The 23,710-nt window shown below is 49.3% G+C and overlaps 2 protein-coding genes across 13 annotated transcripts in view; both read left to right on the forward strand.

The window, feature by feature from the left end:
* Positions 1-7,985, forward strand: part of TMLHE (trimethyllysine hydroxylase, epsilon) — a 17,676-nt gene extending 9,691 nt beyond the window's left edge. For all 4 annotated transcript variants that reach the window (XM_065028146.1, XM_065028148.1, XM_065028147.1 and 1 more), the window contains 3 exons: positions 2,991-3,227; positions 3,931-4,069; positions 5,146-7,985. In XM_065028146.1, the coding sequence (XP_064884218.1) occupies positions 2,991-3,227; positions 3,931-4,069; positions 5,146-5,277 (508 nt within the window). In that variant the 3' untranslated portion in view covers positions 5,278-7,985. The remainder of the gene's footprint in view (positions 1-2,990; positions 3,228-3,930; positions 4,070-5,145) is intronic.
* A 7,002-nt stretch (positions 7,986-14,987) lies between these two features.
* LOC102085005 (uncharacterized) lies at positions 14,988-23,443 on the forward strand. Of its 9 annotated transcripts, none has more exons than XR_010465773.1 (6): positions 14,988-15,151; positions 16,133-18,487; positions 19,132-19,539; positions 20,958-21,062; positions 21,748-21,791; positions 22,828-23,443. XR_010465773.1 is itself a non-coding variant. In XM_065028151.1 (5 exons), the coding sequence occupies exons 1-5, from the start codon at positions 18,436-18,438 to the stop codon at positions 23,011-23,013; spliced, it is 789 nt and encodes a 262-aa protein (XP_064884223.1). In that variant the 5' UTR covers positions 17,903-18,435; the 3' UTR covers positions 23,014-23,443. The 9 variants fall into 9 exon arrangements, 7 of the variants coding, with proteins under 7 accessions (XP_064884223.1, XP_064884222.1, XP_021147338.2 ...); XR_010465774.1 differs by having other exon boundaries at positions 19,132-19,533; XM_065028151.1 differs by lacking the exon at positions 14,988-15,151 and having other exon boundaries at positions 17,903-18,487; positions 19,132-19,533.
* Positions 23,444-23,710: the final 267 nt, after the last annotated feature.

A 23,710-nucleotide genomic window follows, 5' to 3' on the forward strand; every position in this document is an offset into this window, starting at 1 on the left:
CTGCTGATATTTCTACAGTCACACAGCCATGGTTGGTCCTGTCTGATCCGTGTGGAGAGGGCTGGTCTGTAGATGACTTTTTCCTGTGCCTGAAGCTTCTAGGTCTTGCAGAGTGAAGGACTTGGCTCTGAGGTCACTGCCTGCTGCTTGGTGTTGCTGTGGTTTAAGTTGTCTTTGCAGCCACAAAGCTAGCTCAGTGATGTAGTCTTTTCTGTGCCACCCTGACACTTATCTGACAATCTGAAATCAGTCTCTGAAGTGACACACAGCGTTTAACCTCACAGAAGTGAGGAGCTGAATTCATTTGTGGTTTTATTTGTGGCAAGGCTCAGCTCCTTCTGCAGCAAGTGCCATTTTATCAGCCGTTGTAGAAGGTTGCTCTGAAAGTTTGCTTTGACCCTGCTGACCTGGGGCAAGCCCTCCTCACCCCTATCAGCACCGGTTTGTTTTGCTGGCTGAGCTTTGTTACTGGCAGCCTTCAGGGAAACAGGGAGAGCAGTTTGCTTGGCACAGCCTGCGGTAACAGTCTCTCTGCCGTCCCAAGCTGTGAGTGGTGACTGATGTATGTGCTGTGCTCATGTACATGCTGCGCAATCACGCTCCTTCAGTTCAGACAGGTTGGGCTTTGCATTTTGGCAGCGGTGCAGGCCTGTAGGTAGTCAGAAACCAGGATTCCCCAGCCCTTGGAAGTTCATGCCTGCCTGTGCTTTTAAAGGCAGTTCATAGCTACAGCACTGTTTCCCAAATTCTAGTTTGCAAACTGCTGTTCTGATACAGCCTCTGGGCTGTGAGTTTTACAGAGAGCTGGAGAAAGGAAGAGGTAGCAGCCCTGGTCATGGTGCACAAATGAAGAGCAGGAGACTTAGGCTTAATTTCTAGCTTAATTCTTTTTTTGTCTGCTTTCATCTGAATCAAGAGGGGAATCGTTGGGAAATGGCCTCAGGAGAAGCCGTGTAAGTATGGTGATCTCTTATGGAAGCAGGGCTACAAAGAGAAGTCATTGGGTCCCTGCCTGCTGCCCCAGGGCAGGATTAGCTCTTCCCCAGTGAGGCTGTTAACTTGCTGAACATCTTAACAGGAAAGCTCTGCGGTCCAGAGCTATGAAAACCAGAGCAGGGGTGGCATCTGTTGACTGCATGAGGATTTTGGAGCAGCCCATCAGACCTGGAGGGCTGCGCTGCCCAGGTAGCACCCAGAGCAGGTGCCCAACCAGGCAGGAAGCTTTTGGGTGTAGTGTTTGTTTTAAAGCAGCTCAGTAAGTGGATTTCAGTGTGCTCTGTGGACATTATATGTGCATAAAGCATAAGTCCTGCTATAAGTCCTACTTCAAGCCAGATCTAGTTGACTTCCCATTGTAGGTGAATAGCTGACTGCAGAGCCCGTGTGTTTTATGACCTGCACATTGTTACCAGCTTGGCTGACTTGTTTTAGGAGCTTACAAAATCTTCCCCAAAAAATCAAACAAAAAAAAAAAAAATTAGTAATCAGAAATTCAGCTTACAAAAGAGATTTGATTAAACTGTTCCATGCCAGAACTATAGAGCTCATTAGCTATTTCTATGCCTTTCTTTTCCACTTTAGAGGGTTCCCTTCGGATAGTTGTATTCTCATCTGCAGCCAACTGCAGTGTATCAAGCAGTGACAGCATAGACTAAATTAGCAGGGCTAACCATTTATGATTTGCAATTCTGCAAAACCATAGTTGTGCAGGAAGAACATGAATTTCTGGCTCTCCTGAGCCCCTGTCTCTGCCAGAAATCCCCTCTTCCCAGACTGTTTCAGACTTGCTTCCAAAACACTTGAAACAGTCTTTGACCTGCTACTAAATGAAATGAGGTGTTTTTCAAGAAAGATGTGTTCATTTGAATGTCTGCTTTCCCCCTCTGCTTTGCCTGAAATTGCCAAATCTGACAAGTCTCAAATTAAACTGTTGCAAATTGTAGAGGATAGAAGCTCCCAAAGCTATGGGGAAGACTGTAACATCATCTTGCTTGTCAGGTACCAAAGATCCTGCCCTCAGAAGAGGTTTTCTCAGCACCCCAAGCTTCAGGAGCAGGTTGTTGCCTTTGAGGCACAGTGTCATTTGCTCCAGTGCTTGTGGAGCGACTTTGTAAAGCTGTCCTGAAACTGTTGTGGGTATATAGGGTGGTTGGAGCACCCAGGTGAAAAGGTGAGGGTGAAGCTGGAAGGTCCTGCCACATCACTCACTGTGCGACTGGGTTAAGAGGCCCTGAAGCAAGATGAGAAGATAAAAGCTTTCCCAGAAGGTCGCAATTAATTTTCTGCCAGGCGAAGATGGTACATTGAAAACTTGGAGTAGGTGGCTCGAGGCGGCTCCTGTGTTTGTTCCTAAGTACAATGCCTGCCTTGCTCAGATGAAGGGAAGAAGAAGTAAAAGAAGGACAAAAGCTGAGTTGGATGGCTTCCCTCTAGGGACGGGGTGTCCCTGTAGGTGAACTTCTCTTTGGGGACCTCTCTGCTCCAGGCTTTCCGAAGGGTCTTTAATGTGTTGCCTCGAGGGACTTCTCCTGACTGTGTGTGGGAGGCCATGGCGTATGTGCTGTTTAGAATCACCCTGGACTCCTGTTGTAGTTCCTGGAGACCCTCAGCAGCACAACCAGCATTTCTATAACTGTCCTTTTGTTCTGAGGTGTTGTAGGGAAGTTAATTTTATGCTTTTGAACCTCTGCATCCTACTGCTTGGATGGACTTTGGGTGATACGTGCCTGATCCTACACCACTTGAAGTTTCCCAGACTCACAGCCCTCAATTTAGGAGGCGGTGTAGGCAGTTAGCCCTCCGCTCAGAAAGCGAAATGTGTGAGATTGGGCCTGAAGAAATGGTAAGTACAGTCAAGCAGGTCTTAGCAAAATGAATTGTATTACAGATAAGCGTGTCACAACCATCAGGGAAGCGTGCCGCATCCATGTACCTCTTTCTGGGTCCCTGGGGGCCAATGTCTTGTGCTCTGGATTCTCTCGCCCATGCAGCATCCAAGTGTTTCACTGCCTGAAGCACGAGGGCACGGGCGGGCGGACGCTGCTGGTGGATGGTTTCTATGCGGCAGAGCAGGTTCTCCGGCAAGCCCCTGACCAATTTGAGCTGCTCAGCAAGGTGCCGTTGAAGCATGAGTACGTTGAGAACGTGGGAGACTGTCACAACCACATGATTGGAGTTGGGCCGGTCCTCAATGTCTATCCGTGGAACAACGAGCTTTATCTCATCAGGTAACATCAACATGAGGCCTCTTGCTTCTGGGGAGGAGAAGGGATTGTGGCAGTTAGTAGTGGTTCTCCAGAAGATACCATGAACTAAAAACCAACATATGTTTTAGGGGCAGAAGTGAAACCACAGAAACACCCTGTGTTTCCTCCTGGGCTGTGCTCTGATGCTGTAGAGGAAGTGTCAGAACCACTGGCACAAAGATGGGTGTCAGTGCTGAACTTTTATTTCACTCCTGTCATCCTCCCTTCAGCTCCATGCCCTCATCTCACTTCATTTGAGAGGCAGTAGAATTCAACCCTTGTCTGAAAAAGCCTCTAGAAGCTAGCCTGGCGTATGGGGAGCAGGGAGGGCACAGACGGGTTGCCTTCCAAAGGATATTCAAGCTGCTTTCTGCAGCTCTGGCTCGGCTTACTGCAGGAGGCTGTCCAGGACTGCTTCGCACTTTTATTCTCAACAGCCCTCAGTCTTGCCCGTTGCTGTGGCACATCCTTCAATGGAAAATGGTTTTACACTTGCCAGTAAATTCCTCCTTGCTTCCAGTGTTGTGTAATCTCCTCAAAGTCCTGCCTTTGTGGCATAACCTCCCTAGTCATCTTAATCTCTGTAGCCTCCCTTAAACACTGACTGATCCTGCTGGCTCCTGAGGTTCCCTTTGGAAATACCTGGAGCCACATGGGCAGCCTCTTCTCTTTCCTTTACTTCCAGATACAATAACTATGATCGTGCTGTCATCAACACTGTGCCTTACGATGTTGTGCACCGCTGGTACGCTGCTCACCGCACACTCACCGCAGAGCTCAGGAGACCAGAAAATGAACTGTGGGTCAAACTGAAGCCGGGCAAGGTAGGACTTGGGAGGCTCGTGCTTGCTTGGTACAGGCAGCGTGGCCCTTTGAATGTGCAGGCTTGTTGCCACTAAGGTAAATGCTTCCTGTGCTGCAGTTTTCCTCTTTACAGCTGTTCTGAGGTGCCATCTGTTACAGTACTGGCATCTGTCATGTATGTTCCTGCTGTCCTAAAACAATACAAGCTTCCAGATAAGGCAGAAATGTTTAATTCAAGCGTGGCCTCAGATTAAAGTTAGTCTTGACTAGGGGAGAGGAGATCTTTCCAGTCACTGAAATGAGGGCACTGAGAAGCAGAGAGGCTGGAAACAACTCTAACTTCCAGAAGAAAATGGTATTTTGAAACAAATATAAAGATGTGGGAAGCTGAATCAACTTCTGTTCTGAAGCTGTATTTAAACTCTTACATTTCCAGTGAATCGCAGCAGACTTCAGCTATCTTCTCTGTCCTAGAAATGGCTGAGGTGCCTTAGCATGCCTTGGTATTAAAAGGAAAAAGCTCTGCCCCGTGTTTGAAAGGTTGATGCCGGGTGGCAGCTTTGGAGGATCTTAAAGAGCTCAAGCCACAGTTGTAGACTTGAAGGTGTTACGGTGCCTGGCTTCTTCCTTCAGCTGTCCTGCTTGAAGGGGGTTTTATTCCTACAGGGTCTAGATACAGCCTGAGCCCAGGGCCCTGAAAGGGTCCAGCAGGCAAGATGATCGCAACAGAGTCCCTACACCTCTCTGTTCCCAGGGAGGCAGAAGTGATGCTGTAGAGGCAGGACAAGGCCAGTTGCTGTTGCTGGTGAACTATTGCTCAACCAGAAAAGCAAAGAAACAGCTCAGAATGTATTTCTGCACTTTGCTAGCTGTGGTTAGCAGCAGAGCAGAACTGCTGGCCTCAGGTAAAACAGCTGTGCTAAGTCAGGTGAAACATCTGGCTGTGGTCTCATGTGCTGTCTGGCAGTGTTGAACAAGAAGGGTCATGCCCACCCTGGCAAACCTTTACCTGCTCTCCCATTCTCCAGGGCTCTCCAGCTCCAGGACAAGGTCCTGGCTGCGGTGGTTGCCCTTCTGACGGCCTTTTCTCCTGCAGGCGCTGTTCATAGATAACTGGCGCGTCCTGCACGGCCGGGAAGCGTTCACAGGGTACCGCCAGCTCTGTGGCTGCTACCTGACAAGAGATGATGTGCTGAACACCGCACGCTTACTGGGGCTGCAAGCGTAGCCCGGACCACCCTCCGTGGAGAGGCAGCCAGAGCTCCAGCACCACTGTGCCCATGTGTCACCACGCCGAAGATGTTGCACATACCTCGGACACCTCCACCATCTCCAAGCAGATCTTGGTGCCTGCTCAGGAGAGGGAGCGGGTGGAAGCCAAAGGTTTTGGGAGCTTGACGGGACCGTGTTCTGCCTTGGAGCATTGTCAGCTCCTCCTGGTCTTTGCAGCCAGTCTGTCTTGGCTCTGCCGAGTGGGGGTTAATCACACCATGGGAAGTGCTCCTCCAATCAAGTGCCTTCAGGATTTGGAATCTTTGCATTTTTCCCTGTTTTCAAGCATTTTTGTCGGCTGGCAGTTCTAGTTTCTTTTTTTAGCAGAGCAGAATGGAAATCTTTGGGGTTTTGTCTCACCCCAGGCTGGACTTTTCCTCTCTAGAGAAGATGAAAGTCTATGGTCCCTATTTGAAAATGCCACTACGCAAACTGAGGGCTGTTGGCATATCTCAGCGACTTTTTAAACCTACAGTGTATCCCTGTAACAGTCCCTGACAGAATCCATGCTGCTTGAGGGATGGCCTGGAATAAGAGCCTGGTGTAGTTAGGGTATTTCTGAAAAGATTAGGTTAGAAGGAAAGGCGAAAGTAGCAAGATCTGCATGTTGGGAAGGAGGGAGGACTGTTAGACAAGGGCTGTATTTCTCACGCTTCCCTGACTTCCAGTAATGCTTGTGTTCTTTCGGCCTGTTGCACTGTACTTGTATCAAGGATGAAGGCTCAGCAGCTACAGTATTTGGTGACAAATTTCCTGCTGTGCCTGCTCTTTCCTCTTTTCTGAAGAAGAAATTTGTCTTAGGGCAGCTTTACGCTGGCTGCTCGATACAACTGACCTTTCATCACCCAGTTCTCCTGCACACGAAGGTAATAAATACAGAGGTGCCTTGTGGCTCCTGGGAGGATAAACCAGAGTCTGGCACATTGCAGGGCAACAGCGTAAGGAACAAAAGCAAATCCTATCATTATTAAAAGTATTGGAGTTTTAGAACCAGGAGGGGATTTTAGGATTTGTTTATTATTTTCTTCCATATTTTTGGAGGTGTTCCCTCTGCTCTGACCAGACCTTAAAACAGGGCTGGTTGCCCTCACTCCTGGCTCTCCTGTGTGAGCAAGATGCTCTTGTGTCCATGGTACAAGTGCAGCACACGTGTGCTAAACTTGCTGCCCTCATTTAATCTAAATACTGAATATATCATCCTGCTGTTAAAAGATGCTCTTGAAAGCTTCTCTTCATGTGGAAGGAGCTCTCCGATGCCTTTCGCATTGTTTCCAGCCTATGGGGAGCTGCAGTCATGGGGAGTTGAAAGGGATTTGGGAGTGAAGGCTTGGCAGGAAGATGCTGATCGAAGGGTATGTGAGGAAGTGAAACATGAGCAATGGTGGCAGGTGACACAAGTTCCAATTGAGCTGGCTTCTGTCAGGTATGTCTCCCAGGGCCTGTGTACAGCAGCCTCAGACACAGGCAGGAACTTGAATTTTCCTCTTGGCTGAGCCAGTGGGTTCCTTGAGCAGCCTGCATTGTACGCTCTGTCTTTGTCAGACCTTTTGTTTATAGGTTCTACTTAGGTTACACTAGCACAACTTAGATGGGAAGTTTTACAAATCCTCGTTAATTGCGTTGAAATGACAAACCGCAGCGGGCACACGTGCTGTCCTGCACACAGCCCAGCCCAGGTGCTCTGGGCTTGGTTTTTCATCCTGTGCTTCTGGGTGAAGCCGTGGCTTGGAGCATGGGTGCCATAAAACAATCTGTGTGTGTGTGTTGACAAAAGACCCTGATCGGTATTTGAAAGAAACACTTGAGCAGTGGAGCCTTCTTTCCAATTATTTGAGGATATTGAGGGTTTCTTAGCTCTTTTTTGCCCCCGGGATACGAGGGAAAGTGCTTGGGTAATCTGGAAATGTACCTTTAGTCAACGAGATCAGCTATCAAACTTCTGTCTTTATCAGCTGCAAGAAGCTGGCGCAAGGGAGAAACGACCAAAGCATATCGACGACAGGTTGTCGCGACACAGGTGCCTTTCCCACAAGCAATGTGGTGACTGTAGCTCTGCCTCCCGCTGCGGAGCGTCCTCAGACACCAGCCTCCTCTTCTGAGCCAACTCCAAGCCAATGTGCTCCTCAAGCTGATTGTGTCATCTGTTCACGGTGAATGTAGAAGCAAAACATTTCCTCGTAGGTATTATTCAAATCAGTTTAGCCACCCAAACAATAAAATGAGGAGTAGATGGAGCTTTGTTTAAATCTTGTGTTTCTCCCCACTTCTCAAGAGGGCTAAATTCTTCCTAAGCAGCTTCTGAGTGTCAAAACTTCACATCAAAACAGGACTTCTTGGCGTTGCTGCCTGTCTGCTATGGGCGTTTGTTGTGCCGTGTTAGAGACCAGGCTCTGTTTGCTTTCATGATACCAAATCAGTTTTTGTAATTGAACTTTTTTGACTCTTTCAGCCAATAAATGATGAACTGCTTCCTTCTCCTTCTCATTACACTGGTGATCCCATGTATGTGTTTCAGAAAATGTCTTAAACTTAGAAATCAAGTCTTCAAATAAATGATTTATAGAGTGGTCACCTTAAAGCAATATACATATTCCAAGGAGTCATGAACTTGAAAATAAGTCTATATCACCAATTAAAGGTGGAATAAACCTGAGGAGCAGTTAATCAATGAGTTTTTGTTGACTCTCATTGTTCATCATTTCTCTGGCCACACGGTGGCAGAAGAGGCAAGTCCCTGACCAGTCCCATCCCAGTGATGCTGGTTCTGTTTTTAATGTGTGATACCCATTTCTTTGGAGAACCCCAGGAACTGGTGTTCAAGTGCTTATATGATTGAACACTTTTAAAGAGCTGCAGGATGTGATGGCTGTGGTGGCAAAGAAGGGTGGAGAGGGGAATGGAGATGATGTGAGGGGACATAGAGAGGGAATCTGAGAGCACAGTGGGGATGATGGGGGGGGTGTGGAAATGAATGACAGTGATTTGGAGGCAGGTAGGAAGCGAAGTGCGATCTGAGAGCAAATGTTGCAAATGAGGCTCTTAGCGACATGGTTTATCGCTAGAGTTAGGTTAAGGTTGGATTCGGTGATCTTAAGGTTCTCTTCCAAGCAAAATGATTCTGTGATTCTAATCAGGTTGTACCCAGTGAGGCAAGGAGCTGTGGGTGGGGCTCTTGAAGGGCAGTGTGTACTCTGCGGCCCTCGGTTCCCAGCTGTGGACATCCCAGGGCCCACAGTTTGGTCCATTTTGCTACTGGGGGCCATCTCAGAACCACATAGAATCTCTCAGCCTTTCCTCACACAGGAGATGCTCCACTCCCTTCAGCATCTTGGTGGCTGCGCTGGACTCTCTCCAGCAGTTCCCTGTCCTGCTGGAACTGAGGGGCCACAGCTGGACACAATATTCCAGGTGTGGTCTCCCCAGGGCAGAGCAGAGGGGCAGGAGAACCTCTCTGACCTACTGACCACCCCCTTCTAGCCCACCCCAGGTACCGTTGGCCTTTCTGGCCATCTCTCCCTTACCTTGTGCACCTGAACACATTCCCCCACCCCATATGCACCCTCAGTTGCCTCCACTTGCCCTCTGGTCTGCTCCAGACCACCCCATTTGCTTTCCGGTGTCCCCACATCCTTCATTTGGTGTCTTGTCCCCCCAGGATCCCCTCCCATCCCCTTGGGTGTGCCCTTTCTTCCCCTCCAGTGCATCCAGGAGCCTTTCACTCCTCACAGGGCTCACATAAAAAAGAAATAAGCTGCTTTCAGCCCAGCCAGGTTTGATGGAAAGACTAGCAGGAAAGGAAAAAGGATGCTCTGGGAACCATTTGATCCATGCTTCCCTCAATTATAATCTACATGTAGTGATTAAAATCCTTTTCTTATATTAAAAAAAAAAAAAAAAAGCTTTAATTCTGCATTTCCTATACTGAAATTATTCTCAGCTGAGCTGAAAGGTATTTACATTTTTAGCTTTACTTCTCATTTCTTTCCTTCCTGGCTACTGGAAAACATAGAAGCTCTTTTAATAGCTAAAATACCTAAAATGTATCACCTAAAGTTAATTATTAACTTAATTAAAAACCTTAGTTCAAACCTGGGCTGTCAGGATTGGAGAGACAAACAGTTTTACCATGGAAATGGAGCAATATGATTTCACAGAAAAACAAGGAGGAAGCAAATTAAAACGTGGCAATGATTACTATATCGAGGAAAGACAGATGGCGCAAGCGAATTTCCGTGTGATTAACCTCAGAGGCATGCAGGTGGGTTGGATTGCTCTTTATAATATGTGAAATATTAAACGTAACGTGCAGAACAGACAGCAAACCTCCCAGTGACAAACTCTCCTGGAAACCCTTACACCTCCTGCTCTTCTTAAATAAACCGCAGCTGTTTGGAGTTGACAGTTTTGAGCAGAAACATGTGAGTTCTCTCTTTTCCGTATGCAAATGATTGGAATCAGCTGATTTTACCCAGCGTCTCTTTTCTTCTCGCCTTTTCATGTTTGAACTTTAAAGATGTCCCTCGTCACTAGCCAGAGAAATTGCGTGTTCATTGACGGATATGGCAGCACCACTAATGAGAAGTACTCATTTCCAGTTCATTAACTATTGTTAATGCACTTTGAGCCTCGGGCATGGAATACGATAAATACATTAGATGAGGAAGGGTAGCAAATGATCACCTAGTCCCCCTTTGATAACCTCAGTAGATTAATAAAGGGGAAACCTTAACAAACCCATAGGAGTCTGGTGATTATAGCACCAGACCAAGATTTTCCGAGTGATTGATTATTCTGCTGTTATTTCACACCAACCCGTCTACCAGATTGGTACAATTGTGGTTAATTAATCCCTTACAGCTGATCACAGCACCCTCTGCCCTCCACCCCTAAGAGGCAAAAAAGGAGCAAAAAAAGGGGGATTTTAGGTAAAAACAGCCACTAGGGCTCATCATAAAACCTGTTGCTCCAAAGCAGTTTGGTTTCTCAGAACAGCCAGACTTCAAAATGTTTGACAGATGAGGAATTTTATTATTTTACTAGGGCAAAAAGAAAAACAAAACAAACAAGCAAAAAAACCACATTGTGGGTAAATACCAGCAGGGAATTCTAAGAAAGATTTAGTTGAAGAATTCAAGCTTGAAAACACAAGCAGAGAGGAAAGCAGAAGCTGCAAGAGGCAGGAAGAGGCAAAAAGCTGTAAGGAGAAGTTGTGAAATAGAAAGATAGTGAAGATTTCCAGAACTCGGAGTCCAGAAAATATTGCACGTTTAAAGAAATGATCCCCACCCAGCACTGGCTGAAGACTCTTTAAATATATGTGCGCAAGCCCTGGTGAAACAGCAGCAGAAGTTTCACTGTCAGCATTTGCTGCGTCAGACTTCAGTATCACAAAAGAGTCAAAACAAGGCAGTTGTCAAAGAGACAACACAATTAATCGGTCTGAATACAGGAAAAAACATGAGCCCGTTCTGTGGCATCAAAATCCTTCTGTTAAGACACTGGTTGTACAGGAAAGTGATTTTTTTGGTGCCAGAGCCTGGCCCAGGCTGCCCAGGGAGGTTGTGGAGTCTCCTTCTGTGCAGACATTCCAACCCGCCTGGACACCTTCCTGTGTAACCTCATCTGGGTGTTCCTGCTCCATGGGGGATTGCACTGGATGAGCTTTCCAGGTCCCTTCAACCCCTGACACTCTGGGATTCTGTGAGGACGTCTGTCAAGCAGCACGTTTGTTGTGGTACCTCCTGCAAGCTGAGAAGGGGTGTCACAATCTACAAGTGTTTATATTGTTCAGAGGTTCATATTTAGCTGATGTGCGTATTGTAGAATCACAGAGTAGTTTCGGTTGGAAGGGACCTTTAAAGGTCATCTGGTCCAACGCCACTGCAATTGATGAACCCAACAACATGACCATCAGGCTCCATATTCTGAACTCACTACTGCGCTCAACAACCAGCACAAAATAAAAACCGTGCTTGTTATTAAATAAAACTGTTATAAACTGAGAATTCCATCCACTTCCTTTAACACCATATTCCAGCAGATGTAAATTTGATGGGTAAATTTCATATTATTAATGATACATAATTAATGATATGTATTATATTTCATATTATTAATGATACACAATTAATGATATGTGTTATATTCCATATTATTAATGATACATAAGGCAGGAGGGCTCTGCAGAGGGATCTGGATAGACTGGAAAAATGGGCCGATTCCAATGGGATGAAGTTCAACAAGGCCAAGCGCTGGGTCCTGCACTTTGGTCACAACAACCCCCTGCAGCGCTCCAGGCTGGGCACAGAGTGGCTGGAGAGCAGTCAGGCGGAAAGGGACCTGGGGGGACTAATGGACAGGAAGCTCAACATGAGCCAACAGTGTGCCCAGGTGGCCAAGAAGGCCAACGGTATCCTGTCCTGTATCCAAACTAGCGTGGTGAGCAGGACAAGGGCAGTGATCCTTCCCCTGTGCTCTGCATTGGTGAGGCCACACCTGGAGTGTTGTGTTCAGTTCTGGGCCCCTCAGGTCAGGAAAGAGATTGAAGTGCTGGAGCGGGTCCAGAGAAGAGCAACAAGACTGGGGAAGGGACTTGAACACAAGCCCTTTGGGGAGAGGCTGAGGGAGCTGGGCTTGTTTAGTCTGGAGAAGAGGAGGCTTAGAGGTGAGCTCAGCACTCTCTAGAACTACCTGAAGGGCAGTTCTAGCCAGGTGGGGATTGGGCTCTTCTCCCAGGCAGTCAGCAATAGGACAAGGGGCCATGGGCTTCAACTCTGCCAGGGGAAATTGAGGCTGGAGATTAGAAAGCAATTCTTTACAGAGAGAGTGGTCAGGCATTGGAATGGCTGCTCAGGGAGGTGCTGGACTCACCGGCCCTGGAGGTTTTTAAACTGAGATTGGACATGGCACTTAGTGCCATGATCTAGTCAATGGACTGGAGTTGGACCAAGGCTTGGACTGGATGATCTCTGAGGTCTTTTCCAACCCAGTTGATTCTGTGATTCTGTTTGATAGCTACGTTCATTCTGGCTCTAGTGCAAGAACGAAGAAATATAATTTCTTCAAACCTTATATTTTAGGATGGAAAAGATAAGATCACCCTCTTTGACAAGGCAAAGCAGTTTTCCGCTCTTTTAAAATTATGTCCTTGATCATATAATAGTATCTTCTCCCATGGAAAGTATAAATGTAAAAAGTAAAAGAACTTGTTCTCATGACATATTGTTTTTAATCTAAAAATACAGTAATTTATGCTAAACAAATAAAGGGAATAAAGATGCAAAAGTGTAAAAACAACAATGGGAAATGCAGGAGTCACAGGTGGTGACACTTTGTGCACAGCGACGTGCAAGAAGGGGCAAAACTATTCCCTGCAGAAGTTTAGGGAAGGAAGAAATCAGTGTATTTTGAATTATAATATTATATATGCGCAAGCCCTTGACTTCTAATTTAGCTTGTCTGGAGAAGCTCAGCCAGGATGAGATCTCCAAAGAGCCTGATGCCCCTGGATGCTTTTTCCTCCAGTTTCCAGGTTTAATCTTGATTTCCACAAGATTTTCATTTTATTTCGGTGTCCTTTCCACGTATTTGCAGCCATTGTGTTTATCTTTCTGGACATTCCTTCAATGTGGCTCCAAGTGAAGAGGATCTGAAGGTAATTAGGTAAGAAAAGGGGCGTCTTTTCCCATGAGTGTGTTGATGAATTGTGGTCTATAAAATCAGCCTGAAAGCTTTTCTTAGAGGAACAAAGCGGGGGTTGTGGTGTTTTTCTGTGCATGAAGTGAACAGAAAATAACTATTGTAGAAGAAAGAGGGGGGAAAAGTGTATTTTTTGTGAGAAGCAATAATTATCTGGGCTCTCTGACACGTGGGGGTGAGGGATTCTCCACTGTAACATTTTTGAGCCTGGAGACTAAATGCTGCAACCCCAAATTAGGTGAACCTCACTAGGAAAATACACTAGTATATCTTAAATATGCTAGCTGTTTGCAGGCTAAAAGCGAGGGGAAGGAACTTTACTTTTTCCAACTTTTTCTCCCCAAAAGTGGGCATTTTTGGTGACATTCAAACGCGTTGTCTGGCAGGGATGCTTGCTTGAGTTGGAGACACCACAGCACGTACTTGGGGGACCAGTGCTAAAGAAATCCCATAAGCATTGCTAATTAGAAAGGGGGTTTGTTTGTCACGCAGACAGATGTTAATGAATACAAATAAATTCTTAGAGGGTGTAATTTTTCAGATTAGTTTGGCACACACTGTGGCCTGGGGGGATGTAGATGACGGTTACCTGGCAGCTGCTGCTACAATCTGTGATTATACAGTGATTTCGTCATAGTAAATTATAAGGGGGAATAGTAATTTTTTCCTTTAGCTTGAGTATTTCCCAGATATACTTAGATGAATCTTCCATTTCTTTATGCTTGTGACCCCTTAGGTTTTGATGTAGATGGTCTAAAACACAAATCTGGAGGAATTCTGCGATGTGGCTGTTATGTCCACCAGGCTGAAACAGGCCAGAGGCAACGGATGGTGCTGAGCGCTGTGCACAGGATTGGGATGTCACAAGGCTTTTACAAAGCACCTGAATTTTGTGATGCACCTCGTGAGGTTTGGGGGCCTTTGGAAAGTAAAAAGACACTTGAGCTCACAGAATCACACAGAATCCCAGAGTGTCAGGGCTGGAAGGGACCTGGAAAGCTCATCCAGTGCAATCCCCCCATGGAGCAGGAACACCCGGATGAGGTTACACAGGAAGGTGTCCAGGCGGGTTGGAATGTCTGCACAGAAGGAGACTCCACAACCCCCTGGGCAGCCTGGGCCAGGCTCTGCCACCCTCATCAGGAACAAGTTTCTCCTCAAATTTAAATGGAACCTTCTGTGTTCCAGTTTGCACCCATTGCCCCTTGTCCTGTCACTGGTTGTCACCAGAAGAGCCTGGCTCCATCCTCCTGACACTCCCCCTTTCCATATTGATCCCCATGAATGAGTCCCCCCTCAGTGTCCTCTTGTCCAGCTCCAGAGCCCCAGCTCCCTCAGCCTTTCCTCACACGGGAGATGCTCCACTCCCTTCAGCATCTTGGTGGCTGCGCTGGACTCTCTCCAGCAGTTCCCTGTCCTGCTGGAACTGAGGGGCCACAACTGGACACAATATTCCAGGTGTGGTCTCCCCAGGGCAGAGTAGAGGGGCAGGAGAACCTCTCTTGACCTACAGGCTGTCCAGAGACCACCAGCAGTATATTACACAGCAGCAGCGAGCAGGAGCAGAGAGTGGCTGCGCAGGGTCCATCCGGCCGCTGCCATCGCAGGGTGGCTTTGGCAGATGCTTGGCAGTGAGTGCGTGCGCCACGTTGTGATGCTTCCACTCAATATGGTAGCTCAGGAGAGCACTTCATTGTCACTACCAGCTGCTTCCACTTATCAAATCAGCTCAGCATTATCCCAGTCCCAGCTTTTACATCCCCCAGATTGCCTGCCCCATCCTAGACTTACTGTCGAGCATCAGGATGGAGCAGAGGGTACAGCACCTCTGGAGAGACATCACATCTTGCTTGCCTTGGAGGTGCAGCAAAGGCACAATTGTGAGAAGCTGAGCATCTGTGCTGACCTCCGAATTTGCATGTCTCAAGTAGGAGATAAGTGGCTGGTTTTAACCCCTGAAGACAGCCTTGTTGACGTCTGGTTACACATTGGTGCCTTGGCTCTTCAGCTCAAAAGGATGACACCCGCTGTCATGACACACAAGGATTAAGGTGGTGGGTGCAGCCAGCCCAGGTGAGGGTGATGGAGGGATGAAAGTACATCAGGTTTGAGCAAGAACTCTTGCTTGACAGGTAAACACTCAAAAATGTATTTTCAGCAGCCAAGTTAGCCTTGTTCCAGCGGGCATAAGGTATTATCCAGCTATCACTATGTCGGAGCAATTTCTGAAAGTTTTGTTGTTGTTGTTTTGGTTTTGTTTATCTTTTGTTATTATTTTAAAAAAATATTTATTTTTAAATATATATATATATTTAAAGGTTACAGTAAGTACTCCATGCAGATACTACCCCTCTCAGTACCAGAGAAGAGGGCTTAGGCAGCATTTCTGGAGCCTGTAAAAGCTTCAGAACTTGCTTTTAATTAGGGTGGATTTTGTCTCAAAATTTTCTTAGACATCTCCTTAGCCACAGAACCATCCAGTGTTGTGACTATAGGGGCTCCAGTTTGCCAACAAATCCAAGTGGAGAAGCTTTGAATGATGGAGTGAGGGACATGTGGAAGTTCTTGTAAGGGTCTCCCCTCTTTCCCTTCTATCTCCTGTGTGAGGAAAGGCTGAGGGAGCTGGGGCTCTGGAGCTGGACAAGAGGAGACTGAGGGGTGACTCATTCCTGGGGATCAATACGGAAAGGGGGAGTGTCAGGAGGATGGAGCCAGGCTCTTCTTGGTGACAACCAGTGACAGGACAAGGGGCAATGGGTGCAAACTGGAACACAGGAGGTTCCACTTAAATCTGACAAGAAACTTGTTCCTGGTGAGGGTGGCAGAGCCTGGCCCAGGCTGCCCAGGGAGGTTGTGGAGTCTCCTTCTGTGCAGACATTCCAAACCACCTGGACACCTTCCTGTGTAACCTCATCTGGGTGTTCTGACATTCTGGCATTCTGTGATTCTGTGAAGGGTGATGCTGAGAACCTGCTTCTGTGTGTGGAGCTGCAGCAAACAGGCTGATGGGGTGAAGTGTGCTGGGGACACGGGTCTGTGCTGGAGAGGGGACGAGACAGCAGGACCAGCCCTTGCTCTCGTGTCACTGATCTGCCTCTTCCCCTTCTCTGCAGGGGGAACCCTGGGTGTCCTCGTTGAAATCCATCAGGATGCAGTCAATAGCACCGTGGGTCAGTCCGTGCTCCTGCCCGTCTCCTACAGATTTGATGGTGCCCTGAGGAAGAGCTGCAGCTCAGGCAGGACCCTTACAGTGATTCCTGGGTGATGCCTGGGCCACGTTAAATGTGGGAAACTCTTTTTGAGGCTGCTCGTCCTTGTGTCACCTGCCCTGGTTTTTCTCTTGCTGGTGGAGCAGCCCCAGGGGCTGATGAGTGTTTGACACTGCGGCACCTCCCGCTCACTTTGCATAAGTAAACGTGCTGTGCCCGAGAAATGCTGCTGAGGAGGCAGAGGCCCATGGTTTCCCCAGTATAAAATAGTCTTCTGATGGCCCCACACGCCTGGCACATCTTTCCTTCAAGGGAGGTGGCATGTGCTTCAGCTCGTGCCCAGCCCCAGGGGCTGCCCCACTGCAAACCCGTCCCTGCACAGCCCCGGGCAGCAGCAGCCACCCCGACCTGCCCATGGGGACACGGTAGAGAGCGCGTGGTCCCCCACCCTCTGTTCCTGCAGGGCAGCAGGGCCAGAGCTGGGGTCTCACACAGGTGCATCCCACCCTGGCACGTTCCCCGTGTGCCAGTGATGATGTGGACGCCTCCCCAGCAGCACTTGGTGTCCCTCCTCCTCCCCTAGATCAGCTCTCCATCCCGGTGAGGGGAAAGTGCCCTGTTTGTTGTCAACCAGATACCTGTTCCTCCAGTGCAGGATTGCTCCGGACGCTCAAACACCCCTCTCCCCATTCAATACCCTCTCTCCAGTCAAATAAACTCCTCCAACAGCTTCTTCCCCACAAGAGCAAAGGCTGCATCTGCAGCATCACTTTGGGCTGTTCCAGCAGCCAAGCAAGAGGGGAAATAATTTTCCAAATCTTGCAGCAAGCCCAGGGTGATCAGAACACCTCAGTATGGGGCTACCAGGGACCAGAATCTGCTTTTGCTGAGTGTTTGCTGATCATTCTCTGAAGGTAAAGGAGGGGGCATGTGGGCACCCCTTGGCATTGTCAATGTACTATAAACCATGCTGAGGTTTCCACTGTGTGTGAACAGGCGAGAGAAGGAGCCCCAACACGTCTCGTAGTGCTGTTGCAGCCAAGACGGCTGCAGAGGTTCGTAGCCCCATCCCCACCGCAGCCCTCCCGACACCAACCCCCGTCTCACGTCATGGCCATGCAGCTGTGGTCAGCTCTGAACAGCAGCGACCAAGATCAACCAGACTGATGGGGCTCCGCTTCCCCTCCAGCTGCCTCTTGGAAGGGGGGTTGCTGCATGCAAGAGGCTCCAGACCCAGCACCTGGCCCCCACCCTCACTAACGAGGCGCTGGCAATCAGTAACTTGGGGAGCAGGAGCTGTGGAGAGGTGCAGCCCCGAGGAGCTGACGTGGGGGCACAGGGGGCTGGTGGTTCCCTGGGTCAGAGTTGTCTCCTTGCTCCCATGTTTGCAACTCACATTTCTGCTTCCCAGGCTTCCCGTTTTTGCTTCTGCTCCCCAACACAGCCACCGCCACTTCTGGGCTCCCCCAGGCCCTGCTCTGGGGGGAGCACATCCCTCTGTGCAGCCCCAGAGCCTCCTCTTAGCCCTGCCCGCACCCTGCCTGCACCCTGCCTGCACCCTGCCCGCACCCTGCCTGCACCCTGTCCCGCACCCTGTCCCTACCCTGCCTGCACCCTGCCTGCACCCTGCCCGCACCCTGCCTGCACCCTGCCCGCACCCTGCCTGCACCCTGCCCGCACCCTGCCTGCACCCTGCCTGCACCCTACCTGCACCCTTCCCGCCCTGCCTGCACAGCCAGGGCATAGGCAGCTCCCCTGTCCTGCACGGAACCTGCCTGTGGATTTGCACCTCTGGCTGGGAGCTTTGCAAACCCTTTTTGCCTGGGCGAGGACAAGCAGCAATCAGGGCAAGGAAGTGGAGCCGGCTGCTCCTGGGACCCCAGCGGCCAAGCCGGGCTGGCCTTGGGCTGGAATCCCCCTCTTCCCTCTTCCACCACCAGCACTCGTAGCAGCTCAGGAACTGCAATTGCAGAGCACAGGAAGAAAGCCTGGGCTCGCCCGCTCGCAAATAAACCCCACAGCACGCAGGGGACTGAGCAAGAGTCACCGACTTCCTCCCCTGCCGAGGCGACAGCTCGGAGGTGCTCGCTGGCCGCCTCGGCACAGAGCCTGGTGGCTCCAACCCCATGCCGGAGGTGGGGTGACCAGCTGGCCAGAGCTCCCACGCCAGCTCCCCTGCCAGGGCTGGCCCCCAGCACCCAGAGCAGATGTCATCCGGCCAGTGCTGCTGGAGCCTCGGCTCCCTCCTGCTGCTCCTGGGTGAGTGTGGGCTGAGCGGGGGGTCCAGGGATGGGGTGCACCTCTACAACACCCCGGAGGAGGGTGACATGGAGGGTGATGCCGGTGCTGCTCCTTGGCTGGGTGGTGGTGACAGCTCTCCACTGGCCCCCAGGACCTTCTCCCCATGGTGTGTTCCACTGGGGACATGTGCCACTCCCAGGCAGAGTTGTGGTGGTAGAGGCTGCTCCAGCCTCTGGTAGATGAAGAGCAGGAGAGGGCTGAGCCTTTGCCTGCCCTTTTTCTATCAGGGCTGGGAGCTGCTTCAGGTGTAGATGGACAGAGAGCAAACCCGGCTGTGGAATGGTGCAGTGGGACAAATAACGCTGAGGGTGCTGGACATCTGGAGCCCATCTCTCAGCCTTCTCTGGAGCTGCTGCCCCATCTCACAGGCAGGCTGAGCCTACACAGCTCCCTGCAAGCCCCACTGCCAGAGCTTTGGACCACCATAGAATCCCCCCAGGATGGTTGCAGAAACTGCATGTTGCTGAGAAACAGCTTCTGCGGCAAACAGGCTGATGGGGTGAAGTGTGCTGGGGGCACGGGGCTGTGCTGGAGAGGGGACGAGACAGCAGGACCAGCCCATGCTCTCGTGTCACTGATCTGCCTCTTCCCCTTCTCTGCAGGGGGAACCCTGGGTGTCCTCGTTGAAATCCATCAGGATGCAGTCAATGGCACCGTGGGTCAGTCCGTGCTCCTGCCCGTCTCCTACAGATTTTATGGTGCCCCTTGCTTCCCAGTAGCAATTTCCTGGTCATTCATTAACAGCCTGGACAAACTCGCCACCTGCACAGTGCAGAACTGCTCCCTGGGTGCCGGGGGTGCTCCCAGCAGCTGCTCTGCAAATTGTTTCCCTGAGCCTACAAACCACAGCCGTGCTGAGCTCTTCCCAGAGAACGGGTCCCTGCTGCTGCGGGACCTGCAGCTCAGCGACAGCGGGGTGTACAGAGTCACCTTCGGGCCGTCACCCCAAACCAGGAACATCTTGCTGACCCTGCACGAGCAGCTTGTCACCCCTCAGCATCCAGGTGAGGGTAAGTGTGCGCGTGCTCAGCGCAGACACCTCAGGCAGGGCAGGTGCTGGCAAGAGCATCTGTCCCTCCTCCCAGAGGGATGAGCTGCTGTGGTGAAGACAGGATTTCCAGGGATGTCTTATATGGTGCTTTAGGTCTCATCTCTTCCTGGCAGGAAACCCACCCTGTCCTGCACTGCCAGCTTTATCAAAGTATAAGGGCTTCCTGTGCAGCTGGTTGTCTCTAAACAATAAATGCTCTTTGACCAGCCCTGCGCTTACCCAACATGAATGGCTACAGCTGAGAGATGCACTGAAAAACCCTAAGCACTGGGTTTATATTCTGTGCTGAAGGAAACCCAGTATTCACTGGGGAGAATAGGGTGCTCAGGGGTAAATCTGTGGCTTCCTGGGCCAAGGAAAATACTCTAAATGATTATTATTTCTGCCTGTGCAAAACACATATATCACGGCGCAGGGGCAGTCAGTCAAACTGGCAGCTTCGATCCCTTTGGCAAGATGGGTTTCTCCTTTAACCTGCTTGAGTCTGGCATCTCTATCCAAACTGCCACGTACTCCTGATGATGTCCCTCACATTCACCTTTCTTTCTGTGTTTGTTTCTTGCTGTTCCCTGGCCTGGTTTATCACTTTGCACAGTGACCACAGGGGTTTTGAAGTCCTAACTTTACATTCCCAATTCCCTCCCTGGGTTCTGCCTCCTCTGAGGGATCTTTGCCCCATCTCAAGATGCAGAACAGAGCACGCTTTCTTCATACCAATGATGACTCTTTCACAGCTCTGCTGCCACCCTACATACCAAGCACATGCAATAATCTCCATGGCAGTATCTGGCACGGTTCATTATGTGTATCACCTGAACATCTGTGCCTTCTGTGCTAGGACTGGTAAGCTCTGTCCCCCTGTGCAGATGACATATGCTTTCCAGGATATAGATGTTTCTGAGCCACCATGGGGTGATGCTGTCAGCTGTCTTCCTGGCGGTGTGGACAGGGAACCCTCCTGCACAGCCTCTGCGCTTCTGTGTGGCTTTGGGGGCTGGACAAGATGCCCATCACAACCCAGGGACTGGTTAGGGGTCTGAGCCCTGCGTGGCTCCACCTGCAGCTCCTGGGTCTGGCACCTCCATGGGTTTCAGAGCCACAGCAACGCCCATGCACAGTCCATGCAGCCCATGGGGTGCACACAGCACGGGCAGACGTACAGGAAAGGAGATTCTACACTTGAGCTGCCAGTGTGGCAGCTTTTTGCAGCGCAATATTTCCGTTGATCCGTGTGTTTGTGGTGCTGCTCTCCAGCCCCTTGTGCTGCTCTCTGATCCCGGGGTTAGTGCTGCAATCAGCAGGAATGCTCTAGAAAATGTGGTGAAACCACTGCAATTGCTTGTTTAGAAAACACACCACCTGTTTTCTCTCAAACAGCAGACACTGTGGAGCAAGACTACATCCGTTACTGTATAATTGGAATTTGTTCTTTAATCTCCATTCTTCTGCTACTCCTGCTCTTCTACTGCATATGGCGCCGGGGTGAGTGGATCTGCTTCTCCTTGTTGCCCCTTGGGTCACATCCTTCAGCTCACCCAGGCATATTCTTGGGTATTAAAGGTAGCGGAGGGCTTAGGATTTGCCTGGGTTTTGCTCTTCACATCAAAATGATTCCTTCTGTAAGAGCACCTCTCAAATGTGCCACCTCCTTCCAATCGTAAGCACTGCTGAATGCATTTCATGTTCATAATGCAGCTTAACAAAGCAGAAGCACACCTCAGGTCTGTTGTGGGGAACTCTACTTTCTGGTGCTGAGATCAGAGTCAACAGATCGCAGCAAATCTAGTCTGTAAAAGAGGTACAATTTAATGGACTCTGAAATGCATTCTATATGTGTGGCCGTGACTATTCTGTTGTTTTTACTTTAAAACCCCAGCTGGCAAGAACACCTTGGAGTGTTTCCACTTCAAAATAAGCCAACAGGGTGCGTATCTCCACAGCTTTCATCAGGGATATCTTCAAAACTTTCATCCCTGAGGGTGCCTTTGTCAGGAAACAAATTCATTTCTTTCCAAGTGGGAAATCTCAGAAATCTGTGTCTTAAAGGCAAAATCCACATCACGCCCTTGGTGAAAGGGCCAATAGAGTAATCCTGGCTCTCCAGCACTGCGAGACCAGTTTGGACCATCAGTGTGTCTGCCAGATAATAAAACTCTCTCTTTCCTAGGTGCAGCTGAGAAGCAGAAGAGAAGAGTCATTAAACAACATCAGGTACAGGAGAAAATCTGAAAGCTCTTGGGCATAGGCATCTGGGTAACTGCTAACTGCTGGCTTGTAAGGTGTACTGAGCTGCAAGAATCAGGTGCTGGATATAAAATTAGGAAGTTAATTCATTATTGTAAGGGAAGGCTGCAAAATGCCTGTGCTTTCCTCAGCTGTGCAGCAGCTGCAAACTTCTCCTCCATCTTTCCCCCAGTCAGACCCCAAACCAACATGAACGTTACCTTCATGGCTGAGCAGCTTTGGCCAGCAGCAGCAAGGAAAGTGCAGAATGGTTAAATGCAGAGAAATGTGCAGATAATTATCCCTCCCTGCTTCCTGGGCTCATGAATTTATGTTAATGCATTTATTAGGGGATCAGTGTGGACAATCTAGGGACTCATCTCACACGGGGTTTTACCCGTGAAAAATAAATGAAGTGGAGAGAAAGAGGCAAATAAACCCAAGTAGAAGAGAGCAAGCTGGCCCAAGTCATTTCTCTGCCCACCACACAATGCTGGGGAAGGTGTCTCTGCAGGGAACAGGTCTCCCAGAAGAACTAGAGCTCACCAGAGACCATGTCTTGCAGATACTACCAGCCTACAGTTGTTTGCATGCAAAGAGGATTTTGTGATTATTTTTTTTTCCAGTGAAAACAGCCAAGATCAGGGGTAGATTCCCCACCCTGTGCTCTCTGGTCTGGAAACCACAACAAAACTTCAGCAAAGGTTTCCATCCCTGTTTCCAGTGTCCATCCCACTCTCCCATCTACTCTAGGCTGTATCTGTTTTGTCCGAGAGGTCCTTGGGCAAAGTAGATGTCCCTCTCCAGTGTACCTGATGGGCTGAGCCAGTTTTGCATCCATGGGCTGGGGGAGCTGGGACTGATGTTCCCCCACCATTATCACGGGTAAAGCCATCTGGGCTTTATGTAGCTCCTGCCCTGACAACTCCTCACTGTGTGCAGACAGTCCGTAGCCCTGGACCCCTCCTGATCCCACCACAGCCTCTGGAGAAGGGTCTCATTTTTGCTCTTTGTACTTCTGTAGGTCTCAAGTGTGGAGGAGTCCCATATGGACAGCACTGCGTGGAGGGACGTGGCAACCATTTATGCCAGAATTGGAGACAGGTTTGAACAGCCACAGCCAAGACCAACATCAGAGCCTGTGTATGCATCCGTAACTTCTCCTCATGCACCAGGACTGGACACTAGGCCCTTCCATCACCCGGTTTGACTGTGGGAGCTGCCTCATGTGGGAGCTTTGCAGAAGGTGGTCATGCCTCAAACCAAAGAGGTTGTTTTTGTCACTGACGCTGCACCCTCAGGGCTCCCCCTCCAGCAGCTCCACACGCTGAGCCCAGGTTGTAAAGGATTTGGAGCAACAGAGTTCAGAAAGGCATTAGTTTGCCTTGAGCTGCAGTCTCTCTTCAATTTGAGAGACAAGCTGGTTTTAGTTTCTCCTTGAGACTTCCTGAGAGCACAAAGACAACCAGCATAAGACGAAGATGCTTAAGGCAAAGGCAAATCAACAGTTTGTCCATGGGAAGCTTGCTTCCATGGACTCACCTTAATTTGAGGGGTAACAGAGAGCATTAAATGGATTTTAATCATGTGTCTCAGGTTCACTACCAGTAGTCTTGTCACATTAAAAGAATGTATGAAGATGCTTTGACTTGAAAAGTTGTCCTTATTTTCATAAGTATAGCAAGTAATTGTTGAGCAATCTCTTCCTACAATGAACTTTGCTTGACCTCAGAGTGCCAGGGGTACAAGTTCCTCTGTTATTTCAAATGTCCCTTTGAAACACAAGGAGATGGCACGTATGTTCTCAAATTTCTATGCATGGGTGGGAGAAAACGGAGCTGTGTAATTCTGGTTTAAAATTAAAGGGCCACATCTCCCCCAGCAGCACCAGCACTTTCAGGCATCTT

Source organism: Columba livia, chromosome 12, assembly GCF_036013475.1.
Source record: "Columba livia isolate bColLiv1 breed racing homer chromosome 12, bColLiv1.pat.W.v2, whole genome shotgun sequence".
Taxonomy (NCBI): domain Eukaryota; kingdom Metazoa; phylum Chordata; class Aves; order Columbiformes; family Columbidae; genus Columba; species Columba livia.

Excerpts from the sequence above, each read along its gene's own strand:
- LOC102085005 (XM_013368009.3), top strand. The coding sequence starts at position 18,987 with ATGTTGCTGAGAAACAGCTTCTGCGGCAAACAGGCTGATGGGGTGAAG. Across the intron at positions 19,540-20,957 it reads CCCTCAGCATCCAGGTGAGG|CAGACACTGTGGAGCAAGAC; the intron begins GTAAGTGTGCGC and ends TCTCTCAAACAG. Across the intron at positions 21,063-21,747 it reads CTACTGCATATGGCGCCGGG|GTGCAGCTGAGAAGCAGAAG; the intron begins GTGAGTGGATCT and ends TCTCTTTCCTAG.